Source organism: Mytilus trossulus, chromosome 4 (genome assembly GCF_036588685.1).
Source record: "Mytilus trossulus isolate FHL-02 chromosome 4, PNRI_Mtr1.1.1.hap1, whole genome shotgun sequence".
Taxonomy (NCBI): Eukaryota; Metazoa; Mollusca; class Bivalvia; order Mytilida; family Mytilidae; genus Mytilus; species Mytilus trossulus.
The window spans coordinates 1,467,433-1,488,663 of record NC_086376.1 but is presented as its reverse complement, the minus strand read 5'-3'; the positions used below and the strand labels follow the sequence as shown (position 1 = coordinate 1,488,663).

At 32.4% G+C, this 21,231-nt stretch overlaps 3 protein-coding genes across 3 annotated transcripts; all 3 read left to right on the top strand.

The window, feature by feature from the left end:
* The first annotated feature begins 5,399 nt into the window (after positions 1-5,399).
* On the top strand, positions 5,400-7,189 carry LOC134714366 (toll-like receptor 13). Its single transcript, XM_063575607.1, has one exon. The coding sequence runs from the start codon at positions 5,400-5,402 to the stop codon at positions 7,032-7,034; it is 1,635 nt and encodes a 544-aa protein (XP_063431677.1). The 3' UTR covers positions 7,035-7,189.
* LOC134714365 (uncharacterized) lies at positions 7,043-12,352 on the top strand. The gene is made up of 3 exons (XM_063575606.1): positions 7,043-7,100; positions 11,730-12,046; positions 12,215-12,352. Exons 1-3 carry the CDS (start codon positions 7,043-7,045, stop codon positions 12,347-12,349), a joined length of 510 nt encoding a protein of 169 aa, XP_063431676.1. The 3' UTR covers positions 12,350-12,352.
* A 5,271-nt stretch (positions 12,353-17,623) lies between these two features.
* On the top strand, positions 17,624-20,472 carry LOC134714364 (toll-like receptor 13). The gene is made up of 3 exons (XM_063575605.1): positions 17,624-17,665; positions 18,061-19,391; positions 19,701-20,472. Exons 1-3 carry the CDS (start codon positions 17,624-17,626, stop codon positions 20,152-20,154), a joined length of 1,827 nt encoding a protein of 608 aa, XP_063431675.1. The 3' UTR covers positions 20,155-20,472.
* Positions 20,473-21,231: the final 759 nt, after the last annotated feature.

Genomic DNA, 21,231 nt, shown 5'->3' with positions numbered 1-21,231 from the left:
TAATGTATTCATTTTTTATAAGCATAACCTTTTCTATACATTTCAAACGTTTTATTTCATGCGGTGGGGTTAACTATGTCTTTTGATATCTCAACACTCCCCCTATACATCCAGCCAATGTAGAAAAACCAAACACATGTAACAATACGCACAGTAAAACTCAGTTTAAGAGACAAAGAGTATAATCTACCGTTTATCTTTCCCACAAGTTCATCTGGGATTTGTCTTAAGATGGCTAGTTGATGTTCGGTGGCTTTGTTTTTGCATCATTTTGGATGTAAAATTTGCACCTTGATCTGATAGTTAATCATTAGGTAACCAAACATGTCTTAAATAATAACCTTGGCAATGCCATGTACAAGATCTTCGGGGTACATTGTTACATAATCATTTAACTGCAGTATTCAGTTAATATATACTTTAATAGCATGCAAGGCAAATAGAAATTTTTGGAGACACTTGCAAAAGGTAAATTAACAAAAATATTGAACTCCAATGGAAATTCAAAATGGAAACTAAACAAAAAATGACAATATCAAAAGATCAATCACATCTAACGAATGAAAAACAACTGTCGTATTCCTGCCTTGGCACAGGCATTTCCTAATGTAGAAAATGCTTTTATTTTATATTTTTCACAATTGCCTGTCAATGGAATGTCAAGTGCAATTTTACATACTATTTCTCTGCATCCCCTTGTCAGAGTACTAGTAAGTTGTATCTATCTGTATACTGTAACTGCTTTCTTGCTGTTATTGTATTTTTGAACAACGAGCCATTCTTAATTATGATGTAGGTTTCCTCGCTGTCCTTTACCTTGTTTTTTTTTTATCATTTTTTAAAACGTCCATTTCTTTTCATATCATTAAAAGAAAAAGAAAGTCATGCCAAAAGTTATATTTTCATCGCTATCTCCAGATTATGTGTCAATCATGTTTCGGAGTATCATGGCATCTGTTTCCTGAGTGATCTTACATTTAACTTAAGTTCTTTTTTTAATTTCTTATACAATATATATGCCTGTTCAAATCATCTTTTCAACATGACAGACCTCGGATAACATTCTCTTAACCAACCAATAGTTATCAAAGGTACCAGGATTATAATTTAGTGCGCCAGACGTGCGTTTCGTCTACATAAGACTCATCAGTGATGCTCATATCATCAATATAGTTATAAAGTCAAACAAGGACAAAGTTGAAAAGTATTGAGAACGAAGTGCGAAGATGACCATGACAACTTTCCAAATTAACGTTATATAACATCTTGGGAAAGGGGGGGGGGGGGGGTCTGATTTGCTCTTCCTTATTGATATACGAAATTTAAACATCTGTTAACTACTACTGCCTTTATTTACTTTACCAGACATAACAACCATCTCGATTGAATTCTCTGCATCCACCATTGATCGGAATATCAGGTCAGCCTGGTCTTCTTCACAGTGCAACCGATATTTTATTTTGTTTGCGTCTTGAAGTACTAGGCCTCTTACGATGAGCCTTGCTTTTCAGATGATATCTGCGGAGAAGTGCATTTTTTTGTTTTGAGTAGTCCATTAATTCTTGCAAACAATATCAGTAGTTTGTCCGACAGAACTGCTACTTATCGTGTTGCATGCTTATGTTCATTGTTCCGTTTAAATGCATCCGCATTCTTTTCAAATAATTGTAGGTACGCATCTACGTCATCGCCTTCATTTAGTATGGGTTCTTATTTCTTAATGACCTTAATATCTTATGCCAATTCAATGCTCGAATTAATATCTCTGGAAAGTAAGCAATTCATGTTTCACTAATGGTACTGCCTCGTATAAAGGAAGAATTCATGTTCTACAATATAACTCATATCTGCAAATAAGATTTATAACATACTTAAACGTATATCAAAATTCCAAGCATTTTAAAGCAATTCACAATGCATGTGCTTGATAATATGTATTCTCATATCATTGATATTCCTATTTGGACGCCATTAAGTAAACAATCGAGGTGACATCCGAAGACTGTCGGTTGACGTTCATATAACCCGATTTAAACATAAATATAGATAAGACAGACAGAGAATTCGTGCATTTGGATTATTCTAGGTCTGTTTGATTTTATATTATAGGCCAAAATATATGTTAATCATCATTTAAAAGAATGAAATTTTGTGAATTGAATCAGTCTATCAAATGGTTAAACCTTGTTTAACCTTCACTATTGACATTTTTGTCCATTTAATAACTAAACACGCCTAATTAACTCGTAATTTTTCTCTAGGTTAGGGGTTGAATTGAAAGTCAAATGAATATGGATTCATTGAGGTACAATTATTCACTTACAGTGAATAATTAATCATCGATGTTTCTTAGCTTTTTTGACAAAATTGAACCATACTGACTGATTAAAGAAAATAATATTTCACTATTTCACATACATTAATGACTTAACAAAACAAATCGGAATTCATTTTTTCTCGTAGCTTGTGTCAATTTAAAGAAATACGGCACAATGTTGTAAGTACTAAACGCACGTTTCGAAAGTTGGTAACTACGAATTTTAGTTAATTTTGAATAACTTTTTGTTGCAAGATAAATGAAGATTTTAAATGTTACGAGAATCTGCCTCGTGGACAAAAAAAAATTAGATTTTTGAAAACATAATGAGATAATGAAAAATAATTATAGCCATATAACCTATATATATAATACATATTATATTAACTTGAAATGGTGATGTTATTTTGTTTTAGGGTGAACCCTTTACAATCAAGGTTATTTTTTACTTCCTTGTTTTCAACGTTTTTGGTTTTTCATTTTGTAAAAACGTTGAAAACTTTATAGAATTATATGAGGAAATGATACATTGTTTGCTCTTTATGACACATGACACATGATGGTATTATTTTAAGTTAGTTCATTAACGAGATCGCCGGAAGGAAGTTACAATATGATTTAATATTTAATGACTAATATTAATTATCATATTTTTTGTGTGTCGGTTAATTAGACTAAGTACTAGCCGTAATGGAACTATTAACTTTATACTATCTCTGCTTTATTTGTTTCATTTATGTTCTGAGAGGGAAGAGCGAATTACGTTGTTTGAAAAGATCTTGCAAATTGAGTAAAACTAATAAAACCGCAAAATGTTGTGGTTTAGGGTATATTCCGAAAATACCAAGTTCTGTAGTTGAATTAATATTGGAAAAGAACACTCTATTTCTTATCAGCACGGACACATTTCAAAATGTTTCGAACAATAACATAACTAGTTTAACATTCATTGACAATTCAATAGAAATGTTGACTTCAGATGCTTTTCATAATATGAAATATCTGAAACATTTAGAAATATCACATGAGAAGAAATTGAACATTTCTTACTTGAAAATGTCGTTCAAAAGTTTAAATAAACAAGTGATGGACACTTTGAATTTTATAAACAATGGATGGACCATGCTTCCAATGGGATTTCGTCTTCAAGCCATTGTTCAACTACTAAATTGTCTATTATTCTTACCAGCACACTTGGTACAATTAAAAACCTTATAATAAATTGTTCAAATAAGGCCTTCGAAAATAGTGGAATAAATTACTTTTGGAGTGTCAAGAACTCGTTGGAAGTACTTGATAAATTGCATGCTTATATTGGTGATTTTGAATCTGTTCAAAGTTTTGATTTTTCTACCCTGTATACCACATTGCCTCACATTCTCATTAAGAAAAAATTCACACATCTAATTAAATGGGCATTCAAAAAATCAGAATGTGAATATATATGTTCAAACTCTTTTAGGTCATTTTTTAGTTGCAATAAACAAAAAAACTATGTTAATTGGACATGCTTTGATACTATATATGCCCTTGAATTTTTACTAGATAACATTTTTGTTCGCTTTGGGGATTCCGTATATCGTCAGATTATCGGAATTCCAATGGGGACTAACTGTGCACCACTTATTGCGGACCTCTTTTTGTATTGTTACGAGTTACAATTTATGACAAAAATAAGCAAAGACCCATCAAAACAACATCTGATAAACAAATTTAATAATACTTTTAGATATTTGGATGATATTTTGGCTCTCAATAATGACGACTTCAGTATGTATATTAATGAAATTTATCCTGGTGAACTCACTTTAAATAAAGCTAATACTAACAACGACCACTGCCCTTTCCTCGATCTTGATATCTATATCACTAACGGAAAGCTGAATACTAAAATTTATGATAAAAGGGATGATTTTTCATTTCCTATCGTTAATTATCCGTTTTTAGATGGTGACGTTCCCTTGTCACCATCTTACGGTGTTTATATATCTCAACTTGTACGATTCGCTCGTGTATGTAACAATGTCTTAGATTTTAACGAGAGAAATTTATGTATTACTGAAAAATTATTACACCAGGGTTTTCGATATCACAAACTAGTCAAAACATTTACTAAATTTTATCATCGGTATAAAGACATCATTCGTAAATATAGCTCAACATGCAGACTTTTTATACGTTCAGGTATTTCACATCCAATTTTTTATGGAAATATTCTTTATAAAGCACAAAGGTGTCAGTATTCACCTCATAAACTTACAAAACCTTTGAATAGACTTATTAAGAAGGGATATAATTACGATACTGTTGTCAAGTCATTAAAGATTGCATATTTTGGCGTTAATATTGAGTCACTGATGAGGTCTTTGCGTCGGAACTAAACACATTTATTCTAAAAACAGTTGTTGGCATGACACGGGTTATGTTCTTCTCATATATGTTATGATGGTATGATACTAAACCCCTTACGGGAAGGATTGTGCCTGATGTTCATATGATGAAATCATAATCTTTCAGTCAGTTTAATTGAAGTCTGGAGCTGGCATGTCAGTTAACTGCTAGTAGTCTGTTGTTATTTATGTATTATTGTCATTTTGTTTATTTTCTTTGGTTACATCTTCTGACATCAGACTCGGACTTCTCTTGAACTGACTTTTAATGTGCGTATTGTTATGCTTTTACTTTTCTACACTGGTTAGAGGTATAGGGGGAGGGTTGAGATCTCACAAACATGTTTAACCCCGCCGCATTTTTGCGCCTGTCCCAAGTCAGGAGCCTCTGGCCTTTGTTAGTCTTGTATTATTTAAATTTTAGTTTCTTGTGTACAATTTGGAAATTAGTATGGCGTTCATTATCACTGAACTAGTATATATTTGTTTAGGGGCCAGCTGAAGGACGCCTCCAGGTGCGGGAATTTCTCGCTACATTGAAGACCTGTTGGTGACCTTCTGCTGTTGTGTTTTTTTATTTTGGTCGGGTTGTTGTCTCTTTGACACATTCCCCATTTCCATTCTCAATTTTATTATTCGCCAATTTCAGAAATTACACACTGAAAAAACTATTGTTTAACGACAACACGTTTATGACTTTTAATGGCAGTCTGTTGTTGGAATTCTCAGAGATTCATCAACTTTCTATTGAAAGAAATGAACTGGTATTCTTAAATGCAAGTGGTTTACACTCAGTTAATAAACTGATTCTATCTGCGAATAACATGTTTGAAATTCCAAATTTCTGTGCGGATGAATCAGAACGGTCGTTAGTACCCAAGTTATCTCGCCTTGATATGACAGATAACGCAATTCGGAAACTACGCCCATCGTCTTTTAGGTGTCTTCATAATCTTAAAAAACTTACACTGGATAAAAACCGTCTAATGGTTTTAGAAAATAGAATTGTTTCCAGTCTTACAAACTTAGAATCACTTTCGATTAGTTGGATACCTCATCTGTCAGTAATTAAACCAGGAGCGTTTAACTGTTCTTCTCTGAAAGTATTAAAATTTGTTCACAATGGATTCCGTTTTGATAAGGAGAAAAATAATAAGGGAAAACATTTATATAACTCTAGCGAACTGTTCAATAACACACAAAGTCTGATTGAAGTAGATTTGACAAATAATTATATGCCGAAAGATCCTGCAATATTTCGTCAAATATTTTATCCACTATCAAATTTAACTGTACTGAATTTACAGGCATCATATATAGCGTCGTTTCCTGATGGATTACTTCAAGAGATGCCATTTTTAACATTCCTCAATCTAAAAGGCAATAGAATTACAACATGGAATCAAAGTGTGTTCGAAAATCTTAAGTCTTTAAGATATCTATATTTGGATGGAAATTACATTCGAGTTATTAATGAATCATCATTTCCGATCCAGTTACTACATTCTTTGAAAGAGCTAGATATATCACATAACGAATTTTGGTGTACATGTGCTCAGAAATGGTTTGTTGATTATTGTCGATCCTCAAACATTTCTAAAATACTGAGACACTGGCCAAAATACTTCGCGTGCATATACCCAGAGGAAAAGAAACACAGTCTTCTCGTGGACTATAAGCCAACAGACGCCGACTGCTCAGCATGGAGTCCGGTATTAACAATAATAATTGTAATTGTTGTATCACTTTTTCTCGTGACTGTTGTGTTGATTCTAATGTTAAACTGTCAAGCCAACATTCGCAATTTGATTTATCTTTTTCGAGTAAGTAAATGGAAAAGAAAAGGATACATCAGATTAAATTCCTCCGAAAGCTTTGTATACGATGCTTTTATTATATACTGTGAATCAGATCGGCAATGGGTCCATTCTGAACTACTCAAACGTCTTGAAGAAATTGACCTTAAAGTCTGCGTTCATTATCGAGATTTTGATGTTGGAGAATCGATCACAGACAATATAACAAATTATGTAGGCAAAAGTTGGAAAGTAATTGTTGTTATGTCGAATAACTTTACAAAAAGTGAATGGTGCCAATGGGAACTTGATCTTGTACAAGAAAGAAGGCGACGACATGGCAAAGAAGCACTTATTCTTATAATGCAGAGTGAAATAGATTCAAGTCACATGACCAATTCTATCAGGTCTTTACTTGACACGACACCACATTTGCAGTATCAAAAAGGTTTGGGAGAAGATCTGTTTTGGTCTGTGATTACAAAAGCTGTCATGAAACCATTCAAGGACCCCCCTACAGCTATTCTGTAGAATCAACAATGTTGTGCTGTACTGTAAAAACTCATCAATGCTGTCGGGATTGTAGTTTGGTACTGCGTAAGAGCTTTTCGTCAACATTTGACGGTCCTGCTTAACTCATTAAGTTGGAAGAATAATCATATACGAAATGTAAGAGCATTGAAAACATAAAAATCTAAAAGATGATCCGAATGCGACTAATATTTTTTCATCAAAATTGTAAATTGATTTTGTTAAAACCCATTAGATTCATATCTTGGAGGTCGTAATTATATTTTTCTTGATGTACCACGGTAAACAGTGTGATGAGATTGACAGCCTATGTGAAATACAAGTAAATAATGGCTGTCTTTGTGTACATATAAAGATTGATTTTTTTAAGAGTTGTTTTGACTTTTAAATTTTCACCTAATATGATACTTTTAATTCGTATATTTTAACTTATTTGATTCGTTTAGGTTTATTCACATATTAGATTATATTTTCGAAGGTAGATTTGATTTGATTTATTGTATTTTAACGCCACTTTTAAGCACCGCATTTAGGCTATTTCGTGGTAGCCAGTTTTTATTGGTGGTGGAATCCGGAGTGCTCGGAGAAAACAACAGACCTTCGATAGGAAAACCGGCAATCCTAGTCAATTAAGATCGGAATCGAGTGCACCCACACAAGCGGGATCCGTACTCACAACCTCAGTTTCTCAGTTTGTTGACTAAAGTTATCCCTTAAACGAACATGCCATTTTGACATAATTTGATATATACATATAAAAAAAAAGAATCAGACAAAATATGACAGAAAACTTTGAATATTCTATATTTTGCTTCAGTTTTGTTTAATATGTCAATTGTTTAGTATCCTGCTTGTAGAATGTTTGTCGAAATCGTAAATCAAGTATAATTATTTGAGTCTGAACCTCCAATACATTTTTAGTTGTACGTACACTATATATTCAAAATTATAACATTAATAATTTGGGCCCCGCCGAATGACGGGTCGCCCTTTAGTGACCAGTCTGTTCGTCCGTTTGTAACAAAATGTGTCAGCTCTATATCAGATAACTGTTAAAATTTCATACTTTATACTTGACACTTGACATGTATATTAATCAACAAGGGTGTGTAATAAACGTATTCACACTTTTGGTTTTTAGCTGAATCTTGCCTCCGAATGACCTTAGATCTACTCCGAATCACCCTTTGAGGTCAAGCAACAATTACTTTTAAATTGTGACGTCAAATATTTTAAATTATGATGTCAAAGTTTACGGGAACCTGTGTGATTTTACGTAAAGGCGGACAAATTTGCATACAAGTGTAAATACGTCTATAATATTTGTACAACTTCAAGGTCAAAGTCAAAGTTCTAGTTCAAAAACTTATGTTTGAGTTGACAACCCCATATCCTTCGCTAAAGATCGTGTTCGCTCTATATATGATTTCAAACTTTTATTTATTGACACGTATTTTTACTAACATCAGAGGGTTAGTCATAGGTCAAGGTAAAAAACTTTGGTTTCAGCTGACAACCCATTGTCCTATGGTAAATACCATGACCGCTCTATAGCTTGAAAATTGTTATGATTACATAGGTTGTATATTAAAAAGTAAAAACACAAAAATACCGAACTCCGAGGAAAATTCAAAAAGGAAAATCAAAAATCAAAAGGCAAAATCAAAAGTCCAAACACATCAAACGAATGGGTAACAACTGTCATATTCCTGACTTGGTACAGGCATTTTCTAATGTAGAAAATGGTGGATTGAACCTGGTTTTATAGCTAGCTAAACCTCTCACTTATATGACAGTCGCATCAAATTCCATTAAATTGTCAACGATGCATGAACAAAACAAACATACTCAAAGAGTAAAAATGTCAAAAATAGGGGTACAACAGTCAATATTGTGTTATCATCTTAATATCTCTACATAAACAACAAATGTAACAAAGAAGCACAAAAAGGCATACATTAATTTAACATTCTCATTTTGCTTTTCTTATACGGCTGAATTTATCTATGTAAAGTCTACCCATAATGATAGAAGGTTTCATTACTGGTTTAAAAATGCGCGTTTGAAATTCGCACAGGTAGACATAAAAATAATTTTGTCGTATGACGGCATACATAAATGAAGACTGACGTAAAGTTGATATAACAAAAACAGACTTAACAGTAAAAGTAATAATAATAAATAAAATAATGGTGTGGTTCAAAGTATGAAGGGATACATAAGAACAGTTTCACGTCAAATACGGCTGAATTTATCTATGTAAAGTCTACCCATAAATGATAGAAGGTTTTCATTACTGGTGTAAAATAGCGCGTTTGAAATTCGCACAGGTAGACATAAAAAATAATTTTGTCGTATGTCGGCATACATAAATACAGACTCACGTAAAGTAGATATACCAAAAACCAGACTTAACAGTAAAAGTAATAATAATAAATAAAATAATGGTGTGGTTCAAAGTATGACGGGATACATAAGTACAGTTTCACGTCAAATGTATATCATGAAAAACAGACTAAACAGAAAAAGTAGTATTATTGAATAAAATAGTTTTGTCATTCATAGTATTCAAGATCCTTAAGTAAAAGTAATATCAATCAATGAAATAATTTTGCCGTTCAAAGTATGTGGTTTTACATAACCACTGAGTCACTTCAAATGATTATCTAAAAAAGACTTATAAAAGAATTCTATAATACGTAATTAAGATGATAACAAACGTCAGTACGCAAAATCTATCCTTCAAGACCATCTTGTATTATTTGTGAAGTTGATACGGAATATTTATCAACAAGTTCTGGGTATCTTCCGATGAACTTTTTTAGAAAAAGGACGAGACGTTCTTTGACATACCCCTGGTTCATCAACTTTTTGCTCAGACACTGGTGACGTTTTACAAAGTCTGAATAGGAGCTGCAAGCTCTTGAATACATAATAAGTTGGGAAATGTATATTCCATATGCAGGTGAAGTTGGTATATTACTACTAAGGTGGGGGAAATTGATAATTTCAAAATTAAAATCGTCTCGTTTGTCATAGATTCTGGTACTGAGATGACTGTGTATGTCAAATTCGAGGTATAAGTCTAAAAATGAGGCGGAGGAAGCCGTGTCTGTGGTCTCTTTAATTTCTAGTTCTGGTGGGTATATTAATGGAATCCAATCAGAAAAGTTCGGATTGTTAATGGAAAGAACATCATCAATATATCTGAAAGTGAAATTAAATAACCTGGCTTCTTTGATCTTCTTGTTTTTGACAAGTGTCTGAAGGAACTCCGATTCATATGAAAATAAGAAGAGGTCAGCAAGGAGAGGCGCACAGTTCGTTCCCATAGGAATGCCGACAATTTGTTGAAAAAGTCTACCTCCAAATTCAACAAATATGTTGTCAATAAGAAACTCCAGCATACTGATCACTTGTTCCTCTGTGTAGTATGTTTTACCCTTTTGTTCCTTATTAACAAAATATGCCTTATGGTATCCCAAAGTGATAAATTTATAGCGTATGCTACCATTTTTATGATGAAAAGCATTGTGGATTATTTCTTTTAGACGGTTTTTCAATTTCACATGGGGAATGGTTGTATACAAGGTTGAAAAATCAAAAGTTTTAATAGAACATGTAGAACTAATTTCAGAAAAAGACCGAGATTTAAAATTATCAAGAAGTTCTTTAGAGTTTTTCAGAATCCACATATGGTTAATACCACTACGAGAGTAAACAGTTTCACAGTATATCTGAAGACCCTCTTTAACTGCGGACAGAATTTTAACCAACATCAGAGGGTGTGTCATAATGTATGTACCACCTTCCTAGGTCAAAGGTCAAGGTCTAAAACTTTGGTTTCAGGTACAAACCATATGTAAACTTTTGGAAAAACATATGAAACAATAGGTTCGTAACGATCTTTAGCGTCTATTTTAGTTTGTTCTTTTTTATTCTCAAATAACATTGCTAATCTTGAAAGCATCGCATGGAAATTCCCTTATCAACATAGAGTGTTAAATTTATTATTTTTCTTGAAAATTATTTGAGAACTTTTCAGCCTGTGTTATCAAGTGTCATGGCTCAGTTCACATACTAGAATTTATGTAATATACATAAATTCGGTTATTCTAGTGGAAAGTTTTAATATCGTCCGTTGCAGTGCTTTCCTTTATAAATTCATATATTGTCGATAAGATGTATAGTAGTGACGTCAATTTGACGTTAGCGTTCTTTTCAACTTTGAGCTACAAGTGAACAGACGTGTAATTACATTACAGAGAGAAGTATTTTGGAATACCATTGAACCACATTACTCAGTTCATTGCATACATGTCTTGCTTGGACATGGCTCCATCTACGGTGAAATGTTATATTTCAGCTATCAGTTTTTATAATAAGATTAATAATTACGAAGATATGTCTCAATTACTCCGATGACTGGATATCAGTTTTCAGGAATTCTAAAACAAGCCCTGGGGTATATTGGTTTTGATCAATCAAAGTATGGGACGCACTCATTTAGAATCGGTAGTGCTACTTCAGCAACTATGCTTGGTTTTTCTGACGAGCAAATTAAAGTAATGGGTCGTTGGAGTTCTGATACTTTCAAAAGTTATATACGAATACCACAATTTTGAATAAATTTCGTTGAATTTGATGGTCAATTAAGTATATTTCATGTCAATACATACATGTATTAAATTGTAGGCCAAGAAGTGTCAGTATGGATAATAGGCTCATTTTTGATAAAAAATGCATTTGTACACGCAAGAAGTAAAACAGGTGGTGTAAATTTAGGTCTCCATAGAATAGGAGTTAAAATTTGGTGGCAAGGGTATGGTGGCATGGGTTTAAAAGATTTGGAATCGACAATAAAAAGACTGATGAAATATGAAAAAGCGCCGAAATATGTTGTCCTTCATATTGCTGGAAATGATTTGGAGAAGACAAAATTAGGATTTTTCAGGAATGAAATCAAGGCCACCTTGGAGAAGGTACAAAGTTATCTACCGAAAAGTTCGATTGTCTGGTCTTAGATTTTACCCAGAACAAATTGGCGTCATTCAAAAAGTCAGGATAGCATGATGGCATGCAGAATTAGGATAAATAGTGCCATTGCATCATTCGTGTTAAAGAATGGGGGACATTATATAAAGTATCCATATATTCTTCCTAATAGTACTTTTTTAAAGGAAGATGGTGTTCATTTGACTGATCTAGGAAATGACATATTTCTAAATAATTTGCAAGGTGCGCTTGAAATGTTTATTTGTTCTGGTACTTATACATATCCAGATACATTTGGTACTAGTATGTGTATATCTTAGATAATTTAAAAACAGTATTGGCCACAGTCCTATCGCAGCTTCATCCCCACTTTAGTGACGGTTGATCCGGTACGGTTGAGTTTTAAATATACCGTACCAGTCCTAATCAATTTGGCAACTTCGCTGCGTGTGATAAACTACAGTTACAGTTGTCTATATTTTAGCGATATTAAAAGTACATTTTGTGGATCGCTGTATCCCAGGATCCAACAGCTAAGTTAGTTGATCGCTGTATCCCAGAATCATACATCTATCTATCTATATATATTTATCTAGTTATCTGTAGGTTGCCAGAGGTAACCAAAAAATGATCTATACATCTATGAATCTAGTTATCTATGAATCTATGATATCTAGTTGAACAATATATATCGTTGAATCTATATGTGTACATATTTAAATTTGTGTTAATAATAAAAAGCTGTGGTCAATACTGCCAATAAATCTTAGTTTTACAAGCCATCTCGAATAATGTGGAGTTATTCATTTTCGTAGGTATCAACTTTTATGAATTGAGAAAAAAACTTTTTATTTTGGTGGATTTTGATTTCGTGGTTTTGAGCAGCAATTTTTCCACAGAAATTTACAGTTACCACGTACTCACGAAATATTGAAAAATTGGTATTGTGATGAATCTTTGCACCCGAGATTTTACGTTTCATATCTTTTATTTCGATAACAATTTTATCAAAACTTTGAAACTTTAAACGTGAAAATGTTATATTGGAAATTATGTGAAATTGAATTATCACCTGACCTCAACCTTAGTAGCAATATACCAAATTCACCTGCATATGGGATATACATTTCCCCACTTATTCGATATTCAAGAGCTTGCAACTCCTACTCAGACTTTGTAAAACGTCACAAGTGTCTGAGAAGAAAGTTGATGATCCAGGGGTATGTCAAAGAAAGTCTCGTCCTTTTTCCAAAAACCTTTCATCGGAAGTTACCAAGACCTTGTTGATATATATTCCGTATCAACTTCCCGAATAATACAAGATTGTCTTGGTGTTTAAATTCTGCGTACTTGCATTGTATATTTATCTTAATAACGTGTTATATTTTCTTTTTTTTATTTGTCTTTGTTCTATTCTTAATATTACGTTTACTGTTTGGTCTGCTTTCGGTGATACCCATTTAACGTGTCTCTGTACATCCGGTCAGTGTGTTGTTTGCATTATCTTTGTTTTTTGCTGGTGTGTTTTGTACACGTGTGATTTTTTGTGTTTCTTTGGTACATATGACGTGGATCTGATTGATTGATCGTGGATTGATTACATAAAGTTCCACCATTATGTTATTGTTCTTTAATAATGCAATTACTTTATTGTTCTATTATAACTTTGATAATACTTTGAACGACAAAATTATTTTTATATCTCTTTCTGTGTGAAGTTAACATTCTGACGTCAAATACGCGACTCTGCACTAAAGTTGATGAGAACCTTACCATTCGGTTAAAGGACTTTAAATATTTCAATCCTTTATGTGTTGATTTAAAATACATATTTAAGTAAGCAATGCATATGGTTGTTGAATTTGATAGATGATTTTTTCGTGCTTCTTTGTTAAATATTTGTTTGTTTTGTCACACGGTGATGACTGCTGTACCCCTACTTTGACAATTTGACCTATTAGATGGATGCGCATGTCATACATGTGAGAGGTTAAGCGCTATAAAATCAGGTTCAATCCACCATGTTCTACATTTGAAAATTACTGTAACAAGTCAGGAATATGACAGTTGTTGTCCATTCGTTTGATATTTTTTATCATTTCATTTTGTCATTAGATTAGGAACTTTCCGTTTTGAATTTTCCTTGGATTTCAGTTTTATTGAGATTTTACATTTTGTTTTATATATACACAGCTACTTGTGCATAGGTACCATTTCTGTACTAAAATATGTAGTCCTGGAAATCTACTTTTAATATTCAGTAATATTTTGTTACTCAAAAATTATTGTAATATTTAGGTACCTGTATTTTACAGTACTTTATTTGTACTTCATTCCTTCAAATATCACTTCTTATTTACTGGATCGAACTCACTTTTCTGATGTGAATTTTTCCGTCACATTGATTGCATATTCTAAATGATTATTTCTCTGTCAGACAAGTTTAATATTACGTGGTACGTACCAATGTAATTGGACCAGATGAGCATTTCATATCTTAGAGTGATGCATGTGGCCTGTACTTTTGAATATCAAAAACGTAGCTTCTACATACATTGCCGAACTGATAAAACTAAAAAAGAATGATTTTCAAAATTGCATATTAGCAAACTTCAATCCAACAATTTCCGTATTTGAATTAAAAAACCTTCTACTCGGATGTAAAACCCTCAGACGCAGAAATATCAACTTTGTTGCAGTTATGATATTAACGATACTTTTGAATTTACTGCACAATATGCGGATTTCGACAATAAATATTCCTTTAGAAGTTTAGTGATGATCGAGGTGAAAATATTAAAAACAAACACCGAAATTTCGAAAGTTCACAATTGTGAATTTAGTGGTGATATTTTTTTTCAACCGACCCTCTTTGTCAATTTCTAAATGTAAATCAAGATAAAAGACAGATTTAACTGCATATATGATGTATCCTTCATTACAAGTTTGATTATATAGTGCGTTCAACATTGTGCGGAACCTTTGATTTATTTAGTGAGAGAACAATATCTTTATAGCAGAAAGTGAAGTCAAAGGATACTGCTACCTCCCCCCAAAAGAAGTTATTTCAGATAATATGATATTTTTGTATACAGATTTTTTTCAGTTAAAATCCGATGGATAAAACACCCCTCAACAGAAATCAATCTTACGTCAATAACTACATGTTAATAGATATAAATCAAGTAACAATAAACAATAAAATATCTATTGGAGCATATTGACAAATAAATAGCAATATGTAAAGTCTGACTGCAATTGACAGTTTTGAAATTAGTTTAATGGAGTTTATCTTTTTACATTTAACAGTTATGTCGATCAAATGTCAAAACTTTTTTATATAGTATACTTTCGGAACCTTTCATTGTTTGCCATTTGTTTTTACACTAAAAAGGAAAAGATTTGTTCTAGCCTACATAAAAAGAATCCCAGATATTAAAAGCAAATAAAAATGCGAAAATACCCACTTTTACAGTTAACTAACCAACAACCAGAGCTGCCTGATCATATTTACCTTCATTTCGTTATTTTCATACCGATTGTAAAAAAAGTACGGTAGAAAATTAAAATGGTGTGGTAAATTGGCCCTGTATTTATTTCACCAAATAGGACAAAATCAGCATATTTTTATACCAATTTTACACAATATTCATATAGCCAGCTGCACTCTTCATTTAAGGAGGAAAATGTAAGAATTATATGGAAATTTTGTTTTTAATTCAATTCATTTCTATTGCAACTATTTACCAGAACGTTTCCTTGTGAATTAGTACTTTTAAATTAACATCCTTTCAAAACTGGAACAAACATTAAAAAGATCAAGATACAGATATATAACAGTATTTGAAGCATATCACACATTAAAATAACTGGCGGATATTTCGTCATCTAACGGTTTTAAGAGGAAAGTTTATATAAAAAAATCTGTAAATAACATTTATCGCTATTTTGTTCATTTTTCCTTTGATCTTTTTTTGTGATTATTTTCATATCATGCTTCTCGCTTGATATGGAAAAATTATCGCTAGAAACTAAGGAGGCCACGTGGTGTTGCTAACGAAATTGACATTGAAATTGACAACTTCGTCATAGGTAAAATAGTGATAAACAGATTATCATTGGTCATTTCAACTCGATTGCTTTTCTCACTTTCGCTGTACCAGCTCAAGCGAGAAAATCAATCTCGTTGAGATAATCAACGATAATCTATAATTATCCGATGATTACGCTAAACATATAAAGATCAATAGCTGTAAAATTAACAAGCGTTAGCCTTTCAAAAAGGGATAGTGTCGACTCTTAGCTGATGAAAATGGAAAGTGCTCTCGCTCTGTAGATTAATTCATTTACTAGAATAGCCACGTGCATCAATCAAAATTTTTTACCACACACGTGAGGTCACACGTTATGAAGTAGTATTATCTTTTATCGTTGTTGTTTACGAAACTCCAGAAGATTTGGCTATTTATAGACAAAAATTACCTGTGTATCAATATGCATGATTAATGACCAGTCAAAATCTAATTGCTAAAATAAAGAGAACAAATCCGATACTCTACGGGATTGAAGGACATTTACTAGGTTTCGATTGTCCTAACCAATCAATAAACTTCGGTTATTCACGTCTCGTAATATATTCCTATCAGGTGTCAAGAAAACTAACTGTTCATCGTTCAATTCTTAATAAAAACTTGTCGAAATTTGAAAATATAACAGTTTAAAACCATATTAAAGAATTATTAATTTGATTAAATGGTAAAGAGAAATTGCCTGCCTAATGCATGTTCATTGATGTGACTTCAATCCGCATATTTGATTTTAAACATACTAAAACGTTTTTCCAAATTATAAAAATTATTAAACAATTTACAAAATGCATGGTCTTGATAAAATGTATTCTCATTTCGTAGATTCTTGTTTTGGTCGCCATTTAGTCAACCATCGTGGGGACATCCGAAGACTCGACGGTCATATAACCCGATATTAACATAAATATAGATTAAAACAGACAGCCAACTCATGCAATTGTTTTTTTTATAGATCTGTTTGATTTTTATATTATAGTCATAAAATACATGTTAATCATCGTTTTTTCCCTTATAAGAACGCGTTTTTGTGGATCGAATTAGTCAATCAAAAGTTTTAACCTTGTTTAACTGCCAATATTGACATTCTTGTTCTTTTTATACCTTTATAAATGTGCAATCTATCTTTTGCTAAAGAGCTGAGTTGAAGGACTCAATGAGGTCGAATTATTTACTTGCAAGGGAATATGTCATCAGTGATGTTTCTATATGAACCAAAGTGGCTGTTAAAAAGAAAATTAAATTTCACTATTTTTCTTTCATTAAGGATTTAAAAAAAATCGGATTTGTTTTTGTCGTATCCAGTTTCCCTGATATACGGCACAATAATGTACGGACTTCAAAATAAACGCACGATTCGAAGTTTTGTTGCAAGATAGATTGAGATTTTAAATAATTTGACAATCTGCCTCGTGGAGAAAAAAATGGGTTATCGAAAATATAACGAGTGTCTTCAAAACAATTAAAGCCATACACTAGTAACCTGTGGATATATGTGATTTTGCAATGATGAAGTTATTTTGTTTAAGGGTGAATTCTACACAAAACAAGGTAAATGAAGTTGTGGTCTATTTGTTACATGTGTTTGATTTTTTCCATTTGATTTGGGACTTTCCTGTAAAAAAAATCCTCGGAGTGCAGTATTTTTGTTATTTTCCTTTTACTTCCTTGTTTTCAACGTTTTAACAAAACGAAAAACCCCAAAAGATCAAAGGGCTTTAAATTATATGAGGAAATAGAAAATAATTTTTATATGAATGACAACATTGATGGTATCATTTTATGTTAGTTCAATAACGAAATCGTCCGAATCGAAGTCGAAATTTTATATAATATTTACCGACCAAATATAAATATCATTATTATCTATTGGTAAATTAGAACAAGCAGGAATGGAATACTTATATTTATACTATCTTTGCTTTATTTGGTTATCTCTTGTTCAGGTTCGGGCTGAAAAAAGCAATGTACCATGTTTGAAAGGATTTTGCATCTGTAAATGGAAACAAAAAAGTGCAAAATGCAGCGGTTTGGATTATATTCCGAGAATACCAAATTATGTAGAAAACTTAAAATTGAAAAAAAACCGTCTATCTCATATCAGCATGGACATTTTTCAAAATATTTCGAACAATAGAATAACTAGTTTAACATTCGTTGACAATTCAATAAAAATGTTGACTTCAGACGCTTTCTATAACATGAAATATCTGAAACATTTAGAAATATCGCAAGAGAAGAAATTAAATATTTCTTACTTGAAACTGTCGTTCAAAAGTTTAGATAAGCACGTTATGGAAAATATGAATTTTATAAACAATGGATGGACGATGCTTCCAATGGACCTATTCTCTGGTTTCAGAAATTACACACTAAAAATACTACAGTTTAACGATAACACGTTTACGACTTTTAATGGCAGTCTGTTGTCGGAATTTTTAGAGATACATAAACTTTATGTCGAAAGAAATGAACTCGTATTCTTAAATGCAAGTGGTTTACACTCAGTTATTGAACTAATTCTAACTGCAAATAACATGTTTGAAATTCCAAATTTCTGTGCGGAAAACGCAGGACGGTCGTTAGTACCCAAGTTTTCTCGCCTTGATATGACAGATAACGCAATTCGAAAACTACACCCAAGATCTTTTAAGTGTCTACATAATCTCACACAACTTACACTGGATAAAAACCGTCTAGTGGTCTTAGAAAATAGAATTGTTTCCAGTCTTACAAACTTAGAATCCCTTTCGATTAGTTCGATACCTCATCTGTCAGTAATCAAACCAGGAGCGTTTAATTGTTCTTCTTTGCAAAGTTTAAGATTTGTTCACAATGGATTCCGTTTTGATAAGGAGAAAAATAATAATGGAAAACATTTATTTAACCCTATCGAACTGTTCGTTAACACACAAAGTCTGATGGAACTAGATTTAACAAATAATTATATGCCGAAAGATCCTGGAATATTTAGGCAAATGTTGTATCCACTATCAAATTTAACTAAACTGATTTTACAGGCAACTCATATAGCGTTATTGCCGGACGAATTATTTCAAGAGATGCCATTTTTAGAGACCCTTAATCTGAAAGGCAATAGAATCACATCATGGAACCAAAGTGTGTTCGAAAATCTGAAGCCTTTGAGAAAATTATATTTGGATGGGAATCATATTCGAGTTATAAATGAAACATCATTTCCGATCCAGTTACTACATTCTTTGAAAGAGCTAGATGTATCACATAATGAATTCTGGTGTACATGTGCTCAGAAATGGTTTGTTGATTATTGTCGATCCTCAAACATTTCTAAAATACTGACACATTGGCCAACTTTGTACTCATGTGGATACCCAGAGGACAAGAAACACCTTCAACTTGTGGACTATAAACCAACAGACGCCGACTGTTCAGCATAGAGTCCGATTTTAACAATAATAATTGTAATTGTTGTATCACTATTTTTCGTGACTGTGGTGTTACTTATAATGTTAAACTGTCAAGCCAACATTCGGAATTTGATTTATCTTTTTCGAGTAAGCAATTGGAAGAGAAAAGGATACATCAGATTAAATTCCTCCGAAAGCTTTGAATACGACGCTTTTGTCATTTACTGTGATTCAGATCGGAAGTGGGTCCATTCGGAACTCCTTAAACGTCTTGAAGAAATTGACCTAAAAGTGTGCGTTCATTATCGAGATTTTGATGTTGGAGAATCCATCACAGACAATATAACAAATTATGTAGGCAAAAGTTGGAAAGTGATTGTTGTTATGTCGAATAATTTTACAAAAAGTGAATGGTGCCAATGGGAACTTGATCTTGTACAAGAAAGGAGGCGACGACATGGCAAAGAAGCACTAATTCTCATAATGCAGAGTGAAATAGATTCAAGTCATATGACCAATTCTATCAGGTCTTTACTTGACACGACACCACATTTGCAGTATCAACAAGGGTTAGGCGAAGATCTGTTTTGGTCTGTGATTATGAAAGCTGTCATGAAACCATTCAAGGACCCCCCTACAGCTATTCTGTAGAGTCAACAATAATATTTTGTTCTAAAAAGAACTCATCAAAGCTGCCGGAATTTAGTGTGGTACAGCATACGCTTTTTTCGTCAACATTTGACGGTAGCGCTCATAATATTTGGAAGTACTAATCATATACAAAGTTGAAGAGCTTTGAAAACATAAAATTCCGAAAAGTTGAGATAAATGCGACTAATATGTATTCAACATAATTGTAGATGAATTTTGTTAAAACCCATTCGATTCATATCTTGGAGGTTGTCACTTTATTTGTCCTGGTGTACCACATTAAACATTGTAATTAGAATGACAAAAATATAATCAAGGCTTTATTAGCATACATTAGCTTCAAATTATTGTGAGGGTTTTTGTTATTATACGATTTTTCAAAACGTATCAATAAAGCTGCATAAATAATGCTTAACGGGTGTGTTTCAATTTAAATTTGGCGTATTATAATTGGGAAGGCAAAAATTAATCACCGCCTTTATTAATTATATTTAATTTTGTACGATAATTTACGTTTGAAGTTGGATTCATAACAAACTGGACATATATTTATTATAGTTAATTGCTATTAATAAGTATTGTAATATGCATTGTGTTTAAATGTAATATCAGTATTTAGTTCTAATATAATCTTAAATCAATCCTAATTCTATCGTACTTTTGAATTGTAGTTTTTCATATGTGACGTCATGCTGTTTCTAAATTTCATAAATTCAAATGTGGCGTAACGTTTGTGCCTTTTCGTCATCGTATGTGACGTCATTTTTATGATTTATTGCGTTGAGGCCTGGACTGAGTCGGGTGTGTCTATTCTGTGTTGGTCTTAGGATTATGTATTCGGGTTTAGTTTTCTGTAATTAGTTAATACTTCAGTTACATCATGTATGTCTCTTTCATATTCATTTGATAAAATTTACTGTTTGCAATAGCATAAATTGTTCTAAATGATAAGGATGTTCTTATCCCAAGCATGAAAACAACGCCGTATTTGGCACAACTTTTTTTTAACTTTTGATCTTCAGCGCTGTACAACTTTGTACTTTTTTTCACTTTCGATCTGTTATATCTGGGCGTCAG

Bases quoted from the DNA above. Each gene is read 5' to 3' on its own strand.
- LOC134714366 (XM_063575607.1), top strand. From the start codon at position 5,400: ATGACTTTTAATGGCAGTCTGTTGTTGGAATTCTCAGAGATTCATCAA.
- LOC134714365 (XM_063575606.1), top strand. From the start codon at position 7,043: ATGTTGTGCTGTACTGTAAAAACTCATCAATGCTGTCGGGATTGTAGT. The intron at 7,101-11,729 runs GTAAGAGCTTTT...ATTAAATTGTAG, and splicing joins GGATTGTAGTTTGGTACTGC to GCCAAGAAGTGTCAGTATGG. The intron at 12,047-12,214 runs GTCTGGTCTTAG...ACTTTTTTAAAG, and splicing joins ATCTACCGAAAAGTTCGATT to GAAGATGGTGTTCATTTGAC.
- LOC134714364 (XM_063575605.1), top strand. From the start codon at position 17,624: ATGAAGTTATTTTGTTTAAGGGTGAATTCTACACAAAACAAG. The intron at 17,666-18,060 runs GTAAATGAAGTT...TCTCTTGTTCAG, and splicing joins TGAATTCTACACAAAACAAG to GTTCGGGCTGAAAAAAGCAA. The intron at 19,392-19,700 runs GTTTGTTGATTA...TTCCTCCGAAAG, and splicing joins TGTACATGTGCTCAGAAATG to CTTTGAATACGACGCTTTTG.